We start from the raw sequence: 19,106 nt of genomic DNA on the forward strand, positions 1-19,106 counted from the left end.
AATGCTGGGGCTTTGTTATTTAACAGCTGTCAAGGAAGTATGAGTTCATGAGTGACACCAACCTCTCAGAACACGTGGTGGCACCTCAGAAAACTTCTGTCCTCAAGCAGATGAGCCCTGTCAGTCGTTCTATGCCAACTATTGCAGGTAAGGTGCTTGCACTAGGATGAGAGTGCTGAACCTTATCGGGATGTAAAGAAAACAGCAATGAAGGGTTTGCTCCAAGCAGGGCTGGCAGCTCTCTCCACTCTTGTGAAATCCACTGGGACAAAGATTTTAATTGAAGAGTGCACTGTGCATGTGAGGCTGGACTGCTCCAAATGCTTGGTAACACCTTAGTACCTTGTGCCAAAATGCAAATTCTCAAACTGTTACTCCTGAAGCTCTGAATTTCACTTCCTTGTGCAGTGTGAGCATTCCTGCTGCCTAGAAAGAGGCAAGGGTTATTGAGCTGCTCTGCTCTGGAGGGTCTTAGGAGCAGAAACAAGGGCTCACAGCCAAGGGCAGTGTGTGAAACTGGGAGAAATTCTCCGTGCTGTGCTTTGGGGGATGAATATCCCCAAAGGTTGCCCCATAATGGGATTTCAACTTCTGGCTTTTGAAGCCAGAGAAGAATCCCATAGATTCCCTCACCATGGGAGGCAGGGGGAGCAAGATAACACAGCTGCCCCCAGAGAGATTGGGTGGTTGTGTGAAAGAAAAGTGACTAAGGCTGGAGCTCATCTCTAGCTTGGGGCACACAGAGAAAACAGGCCCAGTTTCAGTCTCCTTCACCCCCTTGTTCCATAGGACATCCCATTTCTTAGCCTGCATTTCTTTTATCCCTCTCACTGCTCCTCTCTTTCCAGATGCCTGTAACAGATGTTTAGCACAACACAACAGACTGCCATGGCCCACTTCTTTATCTATTTTTAATTCTTTGGCCAGATTAGTTCTTTTTTTTCACTCTTCTGTTTCAATGTAATGAAGTTTATTGTTTCCCTATTATTCCATTTTTTATTCTAAGGTTATAGCTAGATTTAAAATGTCTTATTTTTTTCTAGTTGTTGCAATACTTCACAATTTTGAGTTCTGCTTTGTCTTACAGTCTGTCTCTCCTTTTTTGGTTTTATTTTGTGTAACCAATATTGTTTCTATTCAAAGGATTAACTCTGTCTGTCAGCACCGTGGCACCTGATGAAACAATTGCCTCACACAGGCTGAGCCAGCCAGTGTTTCCTTCCACCTCAGATGGTGACAAGAAAACATTCAAAAGAAAGAAAGTGAACCAGTTATTCAAAACAATGGTAGGTCCTGTATGTTTGTGGGGGGAAAAAGGAAGGGTTACATGTTCAAAAATTCTGTGCTATGAAAATTAAGTATTTTTGAGACAAATAGGCTCATAAGTGAAACTCTGCTTTTTTTTCCTTGATGCTTTTGTCAGAGAGAGGGGTGGAAGCTTAATGTGGAAGCAAAGCTGGCTGTGGCAGCACTTCCAGTGGGAGGGATGCTGGGATGGAGGGCTGGAAGGATGGAGGGATGAAGGGATGGAAGCATGCAGGGATGGACGGGTGCAAGGATGGATGGATGGAGGGATGGAGGGATGGAGGGATGGAAGGGTGCAGGGATGGAGGGATGCAGGGATGGGGGGGTGCAGGGATACAGGGGTGCAGGTATTCAGAGATTCAGGGAAGGGGGGCTGGAAGGATGCAGGGATGCAGGGACAGGAGGATAAAAGAATGGAAGGATGCAGGGATGGAGGACTGGGAGGATGCAGGGATGCAGGGATGGCAGACTGGAGGATGCAGGGATGCAGGACTCGAAGGATGCAGGGATTCAGGGATGGAGGACAGGAGGATGTAGGGATGGAGGATGCAGGGATGCAGGGATGCAGGGATGCAGGGATGCAGGACTGGGACGCTGCAGGGACACACCTGTGTGTGCAGCTCCGCTCGCGCACCGCGAGAGGGCGCGGGCGGCCCGCGGAGAGCGGGGACCGAGGGAGGGACACGGCGACTCCCGGTGGGATCGGACCGGGATCGGACCGGGATCGGGATCGGGATCGGGATCGGGATCGGGATCGGGATCGGGATCGGGATCGGGATCGGGATAGGGATCGGGATCGGGATCGGGATCGGGATCGGGATCGGGACTGGGATCGGGATCGGGATCAGGATCGGGATCGGGATCGGATCGGGATCGGGACCGGGACAGGGATCAGGATCGGGATCGGGATGGGACCGGGAGGGAAGGGCGATTCCCGGTGGGATCGGAGCGGGCTGAGCTTGGTGCAGATGATGAGCGCCAAGTGGAAATCGGCCCCCGCTGGAGTCTCACTCCTGCTTAAAGCCGGCCCCTGCCTTTAAAGTGAGGAAAGTTCCACTGATGCCTGAAATGTTCACAAAATTAAAACTATTCCGTGTAACGTAGTGTTTGACAGAAAAAAGACACAGAATGTGAAGGTTTTTCTACTTCGAAGGTAGTGGGAGGGTGACATTTAATGCAGATGTCGGCAGCCACCAACATGCATTACTGCATAAGTATTCTGGAATATCTGTAATATTTTACATGCTAACTTTTCTGAGCTTTCAATGAAAAGGGTTTGTTGTTTTGGTTTCTTTTTTTCCTAGGTAATAGGTTTCATTTGTATTCATTACTTTCTGCAGTGTTTTGGGGTTTTCTTTAAAAAAAAAATAAAAGGATAACACCTTCAGGGACCATATATCACCATATAGCAACATTTAGGAAAACCTTCAGTTAAATATTTCCATAATCACATTTTTCTGGTAGGAACAAGAATAACCTATTAATGTGAATTCTGTAGTATTTCACTTACATTCAATTTATCACATACTTGTTCTTTTCAGACCCAGGAGTTGCAGCTTTTCAACTATCTCATCCACTCATGTTTAAACTTAAATAGCATATAAAATACAGAGGATAGAATGTTCTTTCTTACATGGCAGAAAAAGGACTAACTACAACTAGAATTCCAGTTGTGAAGTGCTTCATACCATGTTTGGAATCAAGTGGACAGGTTTAAACACAGGTTTAAGGTTTTGCAGAATAGAGAAATGAATTCCAAACATGCAGGATTTGGTCAATGTATTTTTTCTCTAGCTACAGCTTAAAGCCACAAATAATTATTACACATATTACTGAATCCGTCACAGAATCAATTTTAACATATGAAAATCTGTTTTGGTGTTTTTTCAGCGCATTTCCAGAGTTCTGGAAGATGGAAAGCAGTCTGTGGAGCAGCATTTCAAAACTTCAACAGATCTGTGATCAATTTTTACAAGACCACTTCTCAACTGAAAAGAATTATATCTACACACAAATATTCCATTTAGGAGCACCATCTACTCTAAAGAAAGGCAGTGATGGAGAATTTGAACAACACCCCCATGGGCTCTGATGAGTTACTTGTGATACAGATAGAACAAAAACATTCGAGGAAAACACTGCAGGATGTGTCCACTGAGATATGGAACAGAAACCTCTGGCTGTACAGGTCAAAGGGAGCTGAGTGTTCCCTGGGGACAAAGCTTGGGAAGTGACATGTGTGTAAAGGCCAACAGCAAGGCTCACTGCAAGTCAGGGTCTGCTCTTTCCAAACAGCAGAGTTTTGGTTTTCTGGAGCTTGTTCAGACACCCTCCAGATATCCTTAAACCCTCGCTGGCAGTGTAGCCAAGGCAACAGATGGCTCAGCACAAAATAGCCACTGACAATTTACTGTGTGGCTGTAGCTGGATTTACAGCCCTCAGAGCCCTCTGCTGCTCCCAGCACTCTGCTCTGTGTCCTCAATCTTCCTCGGGTGATGTCTGTGGCTGTGGCACCATTGCCTGAGTTATTTTCAGAACAGCAGCTATTATGTGGAAAACATGGAAAAGTTTATTTACACATGTGCAAATTGACCTTATGTCCAGCAGCATGATGAACAAAAGCTCCATTTTCTGCTGTTCAATAAAATATTACAAATCTGTTTTATTTGCCCTGACCTTTTCTCCCTGACATCTCCAGGTACCATCATATGAAATGTAATAGATTTTTTTACTGACAGCAAACAGGATTCTAGGAGCCCAGGTTTTCTGGGTTCAGATTGATTTTCACTGGTTCAGATTGCCTCACTGGTGTGAAGCTCCACAGCACTGCAGGTCAACACCTCAGAGTTCCTATAACCTGTCAGCTCTTTCTCTAAGTGTGTTTTCCACATAGAGGGAGGGGGGGTCTAAAGGTGAATAATTTATTTCCTTAACTCATCTCTTTATGTTTCAGACATTGACATAGGTTTATACCAAGTAAATAAAGTATGTTCAGTGTTGTGGATGAGGGGACTGGCCTTGTTGCCATATTTACAGATTTGGGAAAGACAAAGAGGTTAAAGTTATTCCTTGCAGTGGAGTTCAGTCTGTGAAAAGACATCTTCAGTTTGTTTAAACCTAAGTTTTTCTATCAACACTTTAACATACAGTGTGAATAAATTAGTTTTATTAATTTAGACTCTCTTTCCAAGTTGTCAGAGTGAAGCTGTTTTCTCCAGGAGTAGTTAGTGACCGTTTTCTGTGAGAGGTTTGGAATATTTGCCATGGAGAATTAATGCTGCACCTTCACCAAAATAACCATAGACAGCAAAACAAAATGGGCCCGGTTTTAACACTACCTGCAGTGTTTGGCATGAATTCTCATAGACTTTTGGTTTCATTTTGTTTCATTTGCTTTCCACAGCAGCTTGATAATGCTTCTGAAGAGGTACAGAGGAAGAAAAAGTTTTACTAGGAAAAGGTCTTCTGTTTAAGAGAAGGTTATCTGGGAGTGGGAGAAAGTGAGAGGTTGAAGGGTGCACGTTTAACATCTTGCTAACCTGGGGGAAGAGGAGGGAGGATATCAAAGCTGTCCTTCAATATTATCTGCAGGTGCCTTGAATATAGCACAAAACAAGTATTTGAAAAGAAAAGGTTTGGTTCTACTGGAAATTAGTAAGAAAAGGACGATTTAGGAACTGTTTATTCTTTTTAAAAATACCTGTTAAAGGTTAATTTTATTTATTGTATCTTGCAGAGATATTTTCAGGTGAATGGAATAATGGAGTTTTACCTCTAGCTGTTATTATAAATTGTTATTGAAATAGTGTGACTCAAAATAAAAAAGTAGCAAGAATGGAAATGAAGGAAGTGCCCAGAAACAAATACCAGGAAGGCAGGAGCACAACATCCAAAGGAAGTTTGGTTTTGGGTGTTAAGCCAATGGTTCAAGATTTGTGCTTGTGTTTTGCTCAGGTTTTAGTACAGTTTTTGGTGAAGGGTTTAGATTCACATTTAGTTTACTAAATATCAGCATTAATTTTATTAGTTGTTTCACACCACAGACTGGCCTCCTCTTGCCAGCCCAAGTTCCAAGCCTGAAGTCGTATCAATCAACTCTGAGCAGAAAAGCAAAATTAACTAAGAAAAAATAGCTGCCAAGACAGGGCATTCATAGAAGTGGAATTTTAAGGACGTTTGGACAACAAGCTCCAGCCTTTCACAAGTTTCCAGAAACTGTGGATACTGAACCAGATGAAGGGCAGCATGAAGGACAATTGATGTCCTGGGGCAATAAAGTGCCAGGATGGCAACATCTGTTAAAAAATGTGAGTCAGCACCGATTGCTGCCATTTCTGTCATGAGCTCAGCAGGCCTTGGGTTCATGTGTACAGAGGTGGGGGACAGCTCCTGTATTGGACATTCTTTGAGGAGAAGCACAGAGGGCAGAAATTCCCTCCAGGACAGGGTCAGGCTTTGGCTGCTGGTGAATGAGTGCAGCAGGAATGGCTTCAGCTCTCCCCGGGCAGGTCAGGAGCACAGCCACGCTCTCTGGGCTTTTCTCTACCTGTTATTTCCCTTCTCTCTGGCATTTCCAGGTGTCTGGTTTGTCTCACACGGCACTGAGACAATGATGGGGCTGTGTGATGTGTAATTAATGAGCTGTTTGCAGGGGCAGGAAAGCTGCAGGTGCAGCTGAGATTTGATGAGCTGACCTGCCCTGAGCTCTTACACTGCTGTGACCTAAGATGCTTTTAAACTGCACATCGTAGCTCAGTTTAGGCAGAAATCTGATTTTTAGCCAGACACAGGCACCTGGGTGTCTCTGTGCAGTGTAGCACCATGTTAGAGGTGCTGCTCCAACCCCAGGAGCTGCTGTGTCTGTGCAGCACAAAGTCTGCACAGCAAATGTTGGCATTTACCCACATCAGGGTACTCAGGAGTATCCTCGCCTGACTTGGGTATCCAGCCTGCCCTTGTTTGTGCCATAAAGCCATACCAAGTTCTTATTATGAAATTATGACTTAATTATTCATTCTGAGGGGAAATTATTGCCCTTAAAATCTCATTAAAATTAGCTGGTATGAGCTATAGGAAAATGGTCAGAGTCTAAGTCAATAAGGATCAAGTTTCTGAGGAGGAAGGAGAGTTTTATTAAAGATTTTACAGACCTTAGGAACACGTTGTTCTGGAACTTGGATGTGTGATAGGCCTGTGTACCTGCTTGACATTGAACTCTTATCTCTATCACACACAGCCTGTAACCTTCTTTATTAGACAGTGGAAATTGGGGGTGAGTAGAATCATGGAACGGTTTGAGTTGGAAAAGACCTTAAAGGTCAACTCTTCCCAGTCCCCAGCGGGGTCCTGGTGCCACCCTGGTTATTTTCTGAGGAGAATAACCATTGACACATTAGACATCACTGGATCTCTGCTTTCATTTGTTCTACCCTAATCATGGGAGAAGGGCGCTTTTAGAAAGAAGAGGTGTTCAATAAGTTTTAAATAGCATGATAGAAAAGAGAAAGTGGTTTTATGTTTTATTAAATGCGGTTTCTGTTTAAGTCAGCCGAGCTCCAGGAGTTGTGTTTAAAGGTACCCAACCACATAATTCTCTTGCACACTTCCTCTGCCGTTTTCAAGGATTTTAGCTTAAGTATCATAAAAACACCGGAGGATCCTTTTTTTTTTTTCTGTTCTAGCTTCAGAATAAAACTATTCAAATGATAGAACATTTATCCCAGAGACTGGTTCCACTTATGCCAACGTCAGTGGGAATCATCCAGAATTAGGGCATTCTGTTTAAAACAAAAGCACGGGTCAATTCTCCAGAGTGGAGGAAGATAAAAGGAATAACTCAAACAAACACGGCATTTTTCTCATTTAGAAATCAAGAGAAATCAGCAAATTTAAAGCCAACTTGTGTTTTGCAGCACCCATTTTTTAAAAACTATTTCTGAGGAGAGGAAGTAAACTAAATAATTAAGCATTCTTTCCCTCATTATTTTTTGGATGAAGAGATGTCCATTTTTTTAGATGCATCTCTTTATGTTTTTAGGAATATGGAAGCCTGTATGAAAAAAAGCTTGCAGCCATCTGCTATCCTGGGTGCCTTGGAGAAGGCACTCCATGGAACTTAATTCCCCTGCCAGAACTCAGTTCCTACTTGCTCTTAGGCATTCAAGGTCCTTCTGGGGGGGAGCATTGAGCAACACTCCAGGGGCTGCCCTCAGCTGGAAGGACTTCAGCATTGGCACTGTTTACTGCTCTGGGGTGAGGAGAGAATTGTTCTTTATTGACTCTGTGTCATTTTCTGTTCTGATTTGCTCTCATGATGGCAGCGTGTGCTAAAGATTAACACTGTAAATGAAGAATTGCTCTGCAAACAAACCTCGGCTAGGCCACCGATTTCATAAACTTTTAAATGTTAAATAAATTTAATCGTGGCTTTAAAGTGAGGACAGTTGGATCTGATTGGGTTTTGTATAGAATTATCCTTTTTCAATGCAGTTTTTTTTGTCTTCCAGGATAGCTTTCAGCTTCTGTGTGCTGAGGGATCTTTCCTATGGCTGACCCTGTGATGAGACAGCCACTGTGAGTGTCTGAGCTGGAACAAATGCAGTGTCTGTCAGAATGATTTTTTTTTTTCATGTGTATTAATGCCATCCTGCAGCTCCAGATGCCCCATTCTGTGTCTGGGTGTTCAACCTGCATTTTTAGGTTCATGTGCCAGGCATGACTGATCTCTCATTCACAGTTAACCCTTGACAGGCCTTGCCAGTGCTTGGGTCAGTTCAGCTCATGGCAGGTGGCTGCTGATGGTGTCACCATGGGTTTAAATGGTGACTGATTCAAAAGCTGATGGACATCAGAAAAGAGTCATTTAAGGGATCTATGCCCTGGTAGGCCAGCAGCCAAAAGAGGCTTATGTAGGTGAGGCAGCAGGAATCTTGTACTGTTGTAACTAGAAAAAGTCCAAACAACTCTCCACGTTTGGCAGCTATTTTGAGGGAAGGCTTTCTGCAGAATGTTTATTTATATGTTTTTAGATATAAGAAAACAGCCCTGGATAGATTAGCTTTATATGCAGACCTTTTAACCTTGTATTTTGTATGGTATTTTATTGTACACTAAAGTATCTTATGATTGGATACCTGGATTCCACAAATAATGAGGAATGCAAAACCTTACTTCAGTTGCTTTGACACTCGTGGTAGCACTAGTCCACCGTCCCTGAATTCATGGAGTTTTTCTTACAACTCCATTTGGACTGATTTCACAAGACAGGAAAAGAGGAGTACTGGAAATCAGGATAGGGAAACAGAAAAGAAAAGAGGGGAAAAAAGAAAGCGAAGGAAACTAACCTAAAACAAAGACATCTCTAAATCTACCAGAATTCCCACACAGAATTCCAAAGCAGATGAAGTTGTCCAATAGGGAAAAGTTAAAAAAACCCCGGGTACGTATGGAATGGGTTGTTTTTACAGCTCCAGGTGCTGCTGGGCAGGGAGGGGGGTCGCAGGGCAGCGGGCACCAGCTGTGCATGGCCAGGCAGTGTCGCCGGGTGGCGACACCATGTCGCGATACTCGGCCCATGTCGCGGCGCAGCTCCCGGAGGTGCCAGGATTGAGAGCAGGGAAGGTTATCTCAGCTTACTGCACTCAAACCTGGCTGCAATAAAACAGCCTGGAGTTTATCTGTGCCTGGGTGTGGCCGCAGAGAAGTTCCCGGCTCTGGCACCGATTCGCTTTCCAGCTTTAGTTTTTAATTAATTTTCCCCAAGTGTTTGCGTCGTGCAAGTACTAAAGGGCGTAAAACACTGAAAAAAAAATCATTTTCCTTAAGAAAAGGAAGTGATGTTTTCTGAAAAATTCAGTGGTTCTAAAATGTCTTTTCAATGAAATCTCCACTTGAATAGTGGAGAGGGAGGGGCTGGTTTATCCACACCAGCAAGTACCTTGATGTTGAAATGTGACTGAAACAAAAGCAGTAGCATGTTGCTACTTTTCCTTTCTATAAATCCTTGAAATGCATTGAAATGAATAAATTCATTTCATTGAGATACACAAGAACTTCAACTTTGAAGGGTTTTGGAAGTGTGTACAGATTAATTTCTTTGGCAGTCGTGTTGATGTTCATACAAGACCACATTTAATTTTGGCACCGTTGATTTCTTGTCCGGTGGTGAGAGCAGAAGCAGCAGCAGATGATGTGACCAGGGAGCTCTGTTGGCTGCTGTCAAAGCCTCATTGATGGAAGGGTCTGTACCCGGATTAATTTCCTATAACTGGGAAGGACACCTCGGATTCTGCCATGGGAAGGATTTGTCACAGACTCTGCCCCTCTGTGGCAGATGTGACCACGTCTGTGTCCCTCAGCACAGCGGACCCCGTGGCAGCCAAAGGGAAACTTTGGATTCCTTGCCTGCCTGTGGCCTGTCACAGCTGATACACGAGTCAGGGGACACCTAATCCCCTCTACCATATTTATTGTATGTTAGGAGATGGTAGAAGCCTTTTTGGAGGTAGGAGTTATGGCTACTTTTATTATCATCATTCCCATGGTCAGAGAGCAGCTACAAGGTTTCACAGCCTTCTAAAAACCCAGTATAAAGTTGCTTCAAAAATCCACAGTGATTTGGAAGGCTTAAAAAGTCTAAGGGCATTCTAGAACTGCAGCACTTATGGCACAGATCCAAATGATATTGCCTTTTCCATTAATTTAATGTTCAACTTGCCTTCCTCGAAATAAAGCTCGGTTCCCTTGTTTTGCAGGGCTATATTTTACATTTCTTATGCTTTTGTAATGTCCTTGAGATGACATTGCTTTGCCTGCTGCAGCCTGTTCCTTCTCATGGTGTGGTTTATTTTATGAATATGCTGGGCAGATGATTAGTGGAATAAGATATGAAAACTTCTAAAAGTAATCTACTGGACAACTGAGAACACAGAGAATTTTTCACTTTGTGAAAATGTCTTACTGATGGATACTGACCTGTTTCTGAATTCAGAGTGTGAATTGTTTGAAACAAGGTGGGTTACTTGATATATTGACTTACATATGGACGCTTTTCTTTTAAAAACAATTTTTCCCTCTTCTTTGTGATCACAGGAATCATTTGTATGAACCGTGTGCTGTTGTGTCCACACCTCTCCCAAGTCACTGCATTTCAGAAACACTTATACTGGAGTAAAAGCAGAAATGCTGAGGAATCTGAGTTTAAGTGAAATTAATCTGAACCTTTCTTCACCCAAGATTTCAGATATTATCTTTTCTTTTAGAGAAGGGCAGTCAGCTTGAAGAAATACGGCTGGAGTAGAAGGGTACATAGGAGCTAAAAAAACCTATGGAAAACAATAGTTCTGCCAGGGCTCAGCCTCAATCCTGCAGATTTTGGAGCTCCACTCAAGAATCTGAGGGGAGGAAATATTTGTGTAAAGCAAGGGCTGTCAGCAGTCTTTGGCTTGACAACAGTCTGTGGCTGGCCAGGCTTCCAGCTGGTAGAGACATGGACTCAGGGCTGTGCAGGGCTGGACTGCAGTGAGGAGACATGGTAGAAATATGATGTGTCCTGCCCAGTCAGACCTTACTGACCCAATGCATTTGGAAATAATGATCACTAAACTTTCTCCAGCAGCAGCCTCCCATTTACTTGCAGAGTTTTGAATCCCTAAACAAGCTCTGTTAGCGTAGCTTGGTCAGCATGCCACCTTTTCCCAGCCTCTTTATATGGAAGCCTCAGTGCTTTTCCTTCTCTTTTCTCCACTTCTGGGATTGCTACCTTCTTTCAGCCCTGCCAAAAGGAAGACTCTCAGCAGTGAAGACCCCAGGACAATATTCTTGTTTAGACTCAATTTCCTCCAGTTCTGACTCAGCCACCACAGCTTGAACAGAGTTGGTTCTCTCCACGCTGCCTCCTTGCCTGCAGAGGAGCATCTGCAGCAGAAGAGCTGCCCAGGAGCGTGTGCTGCAGCAGCCAGGTGTGCCCGGAGTACTGACAAAGTGCCTTTTTTCCTGGCACTGTTTATAGTCTGAGTAAATCAGGCCCAACCAGCCGAAGGGAAATGCTGCTGATGGAATCGTGTCCCTGCTGGAAGCTGTGCCAGCACAGCCATGCCAGGGAGGGATCAGACTTTGCCCCCCCCGTTTCACAGCTCCATGGGCAGCAGCCCAGAGGTGTCTGCACCTCCCTGCTGTAAAAGCAGCCCTTGCCTTTCTCAGCCAAACCAGTCCCTGCTTTGCTTTGCTCAGGTGGCAGGGCTGGGCATCCCCAGGCACAGCACAGCTCGGGCTCGCCCTGCTCACTGCACACAACTCAGCAGCACTCATGGGCACAGGAAATTTTACAGCCTTCAGCAGCCTCTGGCTGCAGCAGCAATGCTTTTTCCTATGCAAAGCCTGGGCTTTTTTCAAGGCCTGTATTCACTCAGCACCCACTTGAGTGTATTTTTATTGTAACTGCGTGCAGTGCTCCTCAGGGAATAAGCGTTTAGATGTCACTCATTAAAGTCCATGTTGCAGTTAGTTGAATATTTTACTTGGAATAAATTTACAAGTTTTTCTTGTTTTCAAGGGTTTTTTTGGCAAAAATATAATTTGTTGAGCAGATCAAAAATGTATGATTTTTACTTTTCTCACTATGTTCTGGCTCTTTAGTTAATTGTAAATGTAGTTTTACTCACGAGTGTTTCTTACATGTTTTATTCTTTTGACTCTTCTGGAAATGAAGGGGAGTTATCAGTAATATTTGTACCAATATGTGCAGGAATACACATATAATTTTAAAATATATCTACATGTTGCAATGTTAACTAGGAAGCTGTAGGGGATGTTGCTCAAACAGCATTTTGCATGATTGTAACTCAGATTCTTACGGTGAAAAAGATTACTGCAGATTAGCCCCTTGAGAAGGGAGGCACTCACATTATGAGCTCCAGAAAAACAATATTTTTTCTTTCTTTCTTTTCTTTTGTCCAAGTCACCTTTTGCACAGCAGTTGTCACTTAGAAAATACGCCTGTCCCACCACGATCCACTTAACTGTTGACTGTTTAATGTGTGTCTCTGAACAGGTTATTTAGCATTTACATATTCTGAGCTCTCAGCCATTCAAATTACAGTAGCAGCTTGTTTGTTGTGGTACAAATGATTTTCTGTGCAGTGAAGGCATGGATTTTTAAAGTAACAGCTGTAGAGCTGCATTTCTGAGCTGGCAAACTGGCTTGCTTTGTCATTCTGTACTCAATATTTCAGCAGTATTTCCAGTGGAATTTTTTTTCATACCTTTCAAAGCAAAAATATGGACATGACATTGGTGAATCCCTAATTCGTAGGGAGTGGGGAGTCTTGGTGGTTGTGCTACAGCACAAAAGATTAAGATGAATGTGTGACAAAGCAAAAGGCCTTTGGTACAGCCAGGAATTCAAATCCATGGGTCAAAACTGGTGTTCCTGCAGAAATTATAGCACAAGAGCTATGTAAAAGGCCCTGTCATACCATGACCTTCTTTGATTGCATGGGTACTAGGACTGAGGCAAGTTTTAAATGATGTGTGTGCCTTAATCACAAAAAAAAAAAAAAAAAAAATGCAAATATCACTGTGAAGGGAACTGCAGCTCTGCTCTACCTCCAGTGCAGGCATTCATGCAGTGGAGAGCTGCCATCCTGAGATGGGGGTGGTGAGATTGCAGCTCTGCTCTTCCCTTCTTCAAACATGCAGGGTGCCCATGCAAAGCACTAAGGATTTGTGCAAATCATAAAAGGGCTAGAGGTTTTTCCTTATAACTTGACTCGAAGGAATCAGCTCTTGTCTGTACAGATACAGATGGAGTTACTGGAACTTGGCTAAAAGAGCTGTGCCAAACACTGTTGCTGCTTTCCTGTTTGGAAGTTGTGCTGAGAGGTTTTATGAGCTCCCTGAACCAATCCTGCAGCAAAGAGGAAGCAGCCCATAATGATTTCCCATCTCAGTTCACCAATTTAAGCTCTAAAGAAAGGTTTGATTATTAAGCTTGGAAATTTTTCCGCACAAGATTAATCCTTACTTTAGGGAGTTAATTCCATTTATATCAGTAAGATTACTCACGTGAGTAACCAGCCACAGAATTTGCCTGTAGTACTGTGATTGCCTAGGGGGAAGTACAAGCAAGTCTGCAATTAAAGTTACAAAAGGAAAAGGTCTGACCTTTTCTCTTCTTTTTTCTTTTCTTTTTTTTTCCTTAAGTATATATCTCTATTGTTTCATTAACTAGTGACAATGGCTTTTGCATTCTGAGGTGTTACTAACAGCAACACAAAATGGCTTTTCTTTAATAAGAAAAAAATAGGAAATGCTAAAGCTTCACTGTGAAAGGTAGAAAGAGGAGGATCTCTGAGTTTTAAGTTCAAGAAGCCCTAGGCTTTCTTCGTGTGCATCACATTAGTGGAAAATTCCTTCATTCATTTCAGAAGATAAACAGTTGTAACTTTCACGTTTGGTTGATGTGACATCAATGACTGCCTGGGACTGCCAGCATTCCAAAAAGGATATCGTCCTCATCTGCAGCCACTCAGGGCTGCGGGGTGGAGCCTGCAGCACAGGCTGAAACATTTACAGGTGCATAAGTACCTAGGGAAGGGCACAGGTGATGCACCTGTCCCAGGAAAGGAGCACTAGCACAGGTGTGTCTCAGCTCACCAGCCGCCTGGCTTAGAGCATGAGCTTCTTTGACCCACAAGCGCATTCCCCGCCGCGCTGCAGCCCCCAGTTCCCAAACATCGGCCAAGAGCCCCCGGAGATGAACATCTACTACGAGAACTTCTTCCATCCGCAGAACATCCCGAGCCCCCAGCGACCCAGCACCTTTGAGACCACGGATTACAGCAGCACTCCCAATCCTTACCTCTGGCTAAATGGACCTTCCATTACCCCCCCACCGTACCTGCCAGGATCCAACACCAGCCCCTTCATCCCGCAGTCGTACGGGATGCAGAGGCAGCTCTTGCCCAACATGCACAGCTTGGGAGGAACCGACCTGGGCTGGCTTCCCCTGCCATCCCAAGAGGAGCTGATGAAGTTGGTGAGACCACCTTACTCCTACTCTGCCCTCATTGCCATGGCCATCCACGGGGCACCTGACAAGAGGCTGACTCTGAGCCAGATCTACCAGTACGTGGCCGACAACTTCCCGTTCTACAACAAAAGCAAAGCTGGCTGGCAGAATTCCATACGGCACAACTTGTCTCTCAACGACTGCTTCAAGAAGGTGCCTCGAGATGAAGATGATCCAGGTATAGCCCTCTCCCCCTTTTCCCCCACCTCTAATTAAATTTGATGAATTTGAAATACTTAGTGCACTGTAGAGACATGGTAGCCCAGGTACAGGACATAGACACAGTAGCACTTTGTTTTCAAAGGCTGAAGTAGAAAGCAGCTGGGCAGAGCTGAGCTGTGAATCAGTGTTGCTGTGAGATCTCTGGAGGGAAGGGAACTCTCTCCTGCCCTGGGTCTTCCTGAGAATGGATGGATGAGCTGAGATTCAGACTCAGCACACACAGGAACATTTAACTGGGCAAGGCACACTCAAGACCCATTTGGTGTAATGCATGACTTGTGTCAATCTTAACTGGGAATTCAAGGGAAGGGGATTTGCCAAAGAAATCCAGTGGCTTTGGGGAGTCAGCATTAATTCTCAAGAGGAGAGCAGGCTGCTTTTTGTTTGTTTGTTTGTTTCAATTACTGTTTTCCTTGGAATAACACCTCTCACATTATCAACCCCTTGGCTGGTAGGCTGTCAGACAGTCCTTTATTCGTGGTTTCCTATCAATAGCTGTTAAGAACCACTGAGAACATTAAAAACTCATTGAAATTATTCTGCAGTAGAGGGCCAAAAGTCTAGTTCTACCTTGTTAGAAACCTATGCTACCCAACTGAATCTGGAGGAGCAGCCCAACGTGGGATTTGATTACTCTCTGCCATAAGTTCAGAAGACCAGCTGTATACTGAAAACCTCTATCCCTCACCAAGAAAACAAAACAAAAAGCCCTCCCAGTGACTCCACTTTTAGTTTTGCCTGTGTGAAGAGTCAGGTCTGAAGGACAGAACCCAGAACTTTAAACTTCTTTTCTGAATTGAACAGACTTTTGAGTGACTAAAAATACATTTGTATTGCTCATGCAATTGTTCTGTTTCTGTGAAATGAAAGAAGCACTGTAAAGCCCTAAATGACTGGGGGTTTTTTGTTGGTTTCTGTGCATATTTTTAAACTAAAAGTGTGGGTTTGTTTCCTTTGACAGGAAAAGGGAATTACTGGACGCTGGACCCAAACTGTGAAAAGATGTTTGACAATGGAAACTTTCGCAGGAAGAGAAAGAGGAAGTCTGACATCGAGGCCAGTGCTGCTGCTCTTACATCTGAGAAATCTGAGGACAGTACCCTGACTGGCAGCCCCAAAGCTGCAGAGCATCAGGATATCTTGGAAAACTCATCACCTGGGACTGACAATTCACCTGAGAAAGGATCTCCTCCTCCCTCTTCCAGCAGCCCGTGCCTCAGTAACTTCCTCTCCAGCATGACCGCCTATGTCCACGGCTCCAACTCGGGGAGCCGCTCCGGCCCCATGGGACTCAGCTCTGAACCCATTGACAAAATGGGGCAGAACATGGTAGGCTTCAACTCCTACTCCCCACTCTCCAGTATCCCCAGCCACGGTGTGGGGGACTGGTCCAATTCCATGCCCTCCGCTCACCTTGGCCACAGCAACTCGGTGCTCAACCAGTTTAACACCCATTTTTACAGCAGCCTCAGCACAAACAACACCCTGTACTCCAGAGAAGGGACAGAGGTTTAGAGGAAGGATTCTAGGACACTTGAGGATAGTTATTTCTGAGAGGAAATGATCCATGGGCAGGTGATTAACATTAGCCTCTTGTCTCTAGGGCCACATTGCATCCACCTCCTGAAAGCCACAGACTTGTTACCCATTATACTGAAATCACAAACATTTCACATTTGGCAGCTCCACGTGACAAATCAGGGATCATAAGAGGTAGAACAGTGAAAAGTTCTCCTCAGACACTGCTTGTACTGCTGCCAGCCAGGGTCCTCTACAGAAGTCCTTGAGAAGTTACAGTTTGCCTTAGGCAGGAGGCTCTTTTGGCATGGCATTAACATTGCTGTGCTTTTTAAAGGGATAACAGAAATGTTGTGGTACTTTTAAATATCCTGTCTTCAGGTATAGGCTGCCTGTACTAAATGCTCAGCAAGTTCTTATTTGGCCACAGCTCTCCTGAGCGCTGCAGGATCCATAATAAAAAGCACTGTAGAGTGAGTAGCCACCAACACTGGAATGGTGAGTGCTGTCTTTGGCTCTCTCTCATGCCAGTGCAGACTTTCTCTAAAGCTTGACCCCCTTCCAGTCCCAGGGGGAATGTGGCTGTGCAGCAAACTGACATCATCATGGACACAACAGGAATTTTGAAGCTGAAGGGAAGCATAACAGAGTACACTGGAATTGTCTTCTGCTGTTGGATCTTTGTGTTTTCAATTCTAATTACAGGGTCAATTTTATTCATTACACATGTAAATCTAGTCACATGAGGGAAACAGGATCTGAATATATAAATATATATATTTAAGACGTGTTTTTTCTAAGAAGAAAACACAGTTGTTGTATCTTAACATTCTACATGAATCATTTCAAGTGAGTAAAGGGTTTGAATAGTGGGGTGGGAGGTGAGGGAAGAAAAAAGGGAGTTAAGAAGTTTGACTGTCTCTGAATTTCAGTTTCAAAGGCTGTATCTTTCAGAGTATCAACTGCAGATATAACTGTAAAAAGTCTCTGTACTGTACTTATTTTCATTTTGTAAAAGTCCGTGCTGTTCGTCCTTGTGTAAATATTAGAAATAATTCTTATTTTTCCTACACTCTACTGTAGCAACAAACATTTCAAAATACAGATGAAGTTTTTTTAAACCAAGACTTGACTCAAGTTCCACATTTTTATGTAGCGTAATATCTCAAAATGGATAACCCCAGAAGCATTTTTAATAAAGCATTTGTATAGAAGAGTGTGTACTTGTGTTTGCTTGTTTTTTCTGCACTACTTAAGCCTTTAAAAGTCTCCTTACCTGCTGGACTTGAGCAATTTGTGTGAGGAAGAGCAGGGCAGTGGTAGCAGAAGGTCAGATGCTGAGCTGACACGTCCAGGACATCAGCATTTGCATGCCTGGCAAATATAATTGGCTGCTATTATGCAAAATACTATCACTGAATAAAAATCACCCTTGGAGTTTCCCTGCTGCAGCAAAGTGGTGCCAATCACTTAAAATTTCAGAAAGCAGACTATTTTCACATGTCAATTAACCAATATGACTGCAATTTCCCTGCATTCTTATTTATTATTTAATTTCTTTTATGTTTCAAGTTTTTCACTATCAAGGTTGCTCTGACCTTTTTCCTAGTTTTAGATCCACTACAATAAATTGCCACTTGGGAGTTGAAGCCTACCTACACTACTAACACCTTTGTTCAATAAAAAGAGCAAATGCCCTTCTGGTGGTGTCCTTGTGCCATCACTGTAAGTTTCTCTCAAGTCAGGCACATGCTGAGGCCTGAGCTGTAACTCCTGCCTCAGCATCTTCCAACCCTTACAGAATGCCAGCCTGCTGGGTGGGCTGCAATAAGCCCTGCATCTCTGCAGTGGCAGCATTTTCATAGAGATCTGCTCATGTTAAAACTGAGAAATGTCTTCAGTCACTGTGCTCATGCCTTGGACTCAGCAGATGTGCCACTAATTGCCCAGGAATACAGTTCCTGTAGAATATATGGTCCACAAAGTCAGAGGAACTGTTTTGTTTAGTGCTGAAATGGAAAATGTTCCATTATGAACCTGGAGACTAAAAGTGTGGGGGAAAAAAGGTGGAAAGTAAACTAAGAAGAATGACATTGCTAAGTGACAGCAGAGAGTAAAAAGCAACTCCTTTGTCACTCAGCACTTTGTTTGACTCTTCTAGTGAACAATCCCAAATAATAACAGGAACTCCATATAGGTGTCCATAAAAACAAGCTTGTGCCTCGTTGCTTCCCAGATGCTGTCAACCCAATTACCAGTTTTGGTTTCTGCATGCTGAGGAAGTGCTGCCAAAATTCCAGTTCACAGACAAAGGTTTGTTGTCCAGTGGCTTCCCTGAGCACCAAGGAATTGGTTCCTCTGCAGCCACTGAGCTGGCTTGGCACATCAGCTCGGCTGGTGGAGCTCCTCTTCAAGGAGGAGTGGAAAGATGATCGCATGTATTGTATTCCTATTTCTCCTCCAAACAGAACTACTTTGTAATGAAAGAAATCTTCATCTGTATTTTTGTGTTTTTCATAGAGAACTGGTTTTGGTAGCCAGCCATGTCAATGTATTCCTGGAGCTCCTGCACATCAGTGAAGCAGCTGCAGGGAAACTCAGCAGCTATTCTTGTATGAGCAGCAGCACTGCCCTGTCAAAGGTAATGCTCCCCTTCCTGTATTTTACCAATATGATTGGTGTAAGCGTTTTGGAGGGAAGAGCATCTGGGTTTTAGGGAATTATTTTCCTGCTTCTTTGTTTGTTTGTTTTAAAGTATGCTATTTAAAAATCACTAATGCTGGACCTGTAATTAAAATATATTTGAAATATCACTGATATTTGTAGACTTACAGTGTGATTAATAAACATATTTACTAAACTGCTCAAAAAGAGAATCTGGGCTCTATGAACTCTATATGTTAAGATTCTTGATTGATTATTTCATTCTTAGACTGTGTTTTGTGTTGAGACACAGCTGTCTTCACATACCACCATGTTTCATGACTCTGC

The 19,106-nt window shown here is 43.6% G+C and overlaps 2 protein-coding genes across 2 annotated transcripts in view; both read left to right on the top strand.

The window, feature by feature from the left end:
- Positions 1–3,966, top strand: part of DOCK2 (dedicator of cytokinesis 2) — a 156,640-nt gene extending 152,674 nt beyond the window's left edge. Inside the window, exons 50-52 of the mRNA XM_014887685.2 lie at positions 27–147; positions 1,144–1,286; positions 3,196–3,966. Coding sequence (XP_014743171.2) covers positions 27–147; positions 1,144–1,286; positions 3,196–3,267 — 336 coding nt within the window. The 3' untranslated portion in view covers positions 3,268–3,966. The remainder of the gene's footprint in view (positions 1–26; positions 148–1,143; positions 1,287–3,195) is intronic.
- An 8,169-nt stretch (positions 3,967–12,135) lies between these two features.
- On the top strand, positions 12,136–17,334 carry FOXI1 (forkhead box I1). Its single transcript, XM_014887710.2, has 2 exons — positions 12,136–14,553; positions 15,559–17,334. The coding sequence occupies exons 1-2, from the start codon at positions 13,980–13,982 to the stop codon at positions 16,110–16,112; spliced, it is 1,128 nt and encodes a 375-aa protein (XP_014743196.1). The 5' UTR covers positions 12,136–13,979; the 3' UTR covers positions 16,113–17,334.
- Positions 17,335–19,106: the final 1,772 nt, after the last annotated feature.

The sequence above is a fragment of the Sturnus vulgaris genome, chromosome 15, assembly GCF_052056855.1.
Source record: "Sturnus vulgaris isolate bStuVul1 chromosome 15, bStuVul1.hap1, whole genome shotgun sequence".
NCBI classification, from domain to species: Eukaryota; Metazoa; Chordata; class Aves; order Passeriformes; family Sturnidae; genus Sturnus; species Sturnus vulgaris.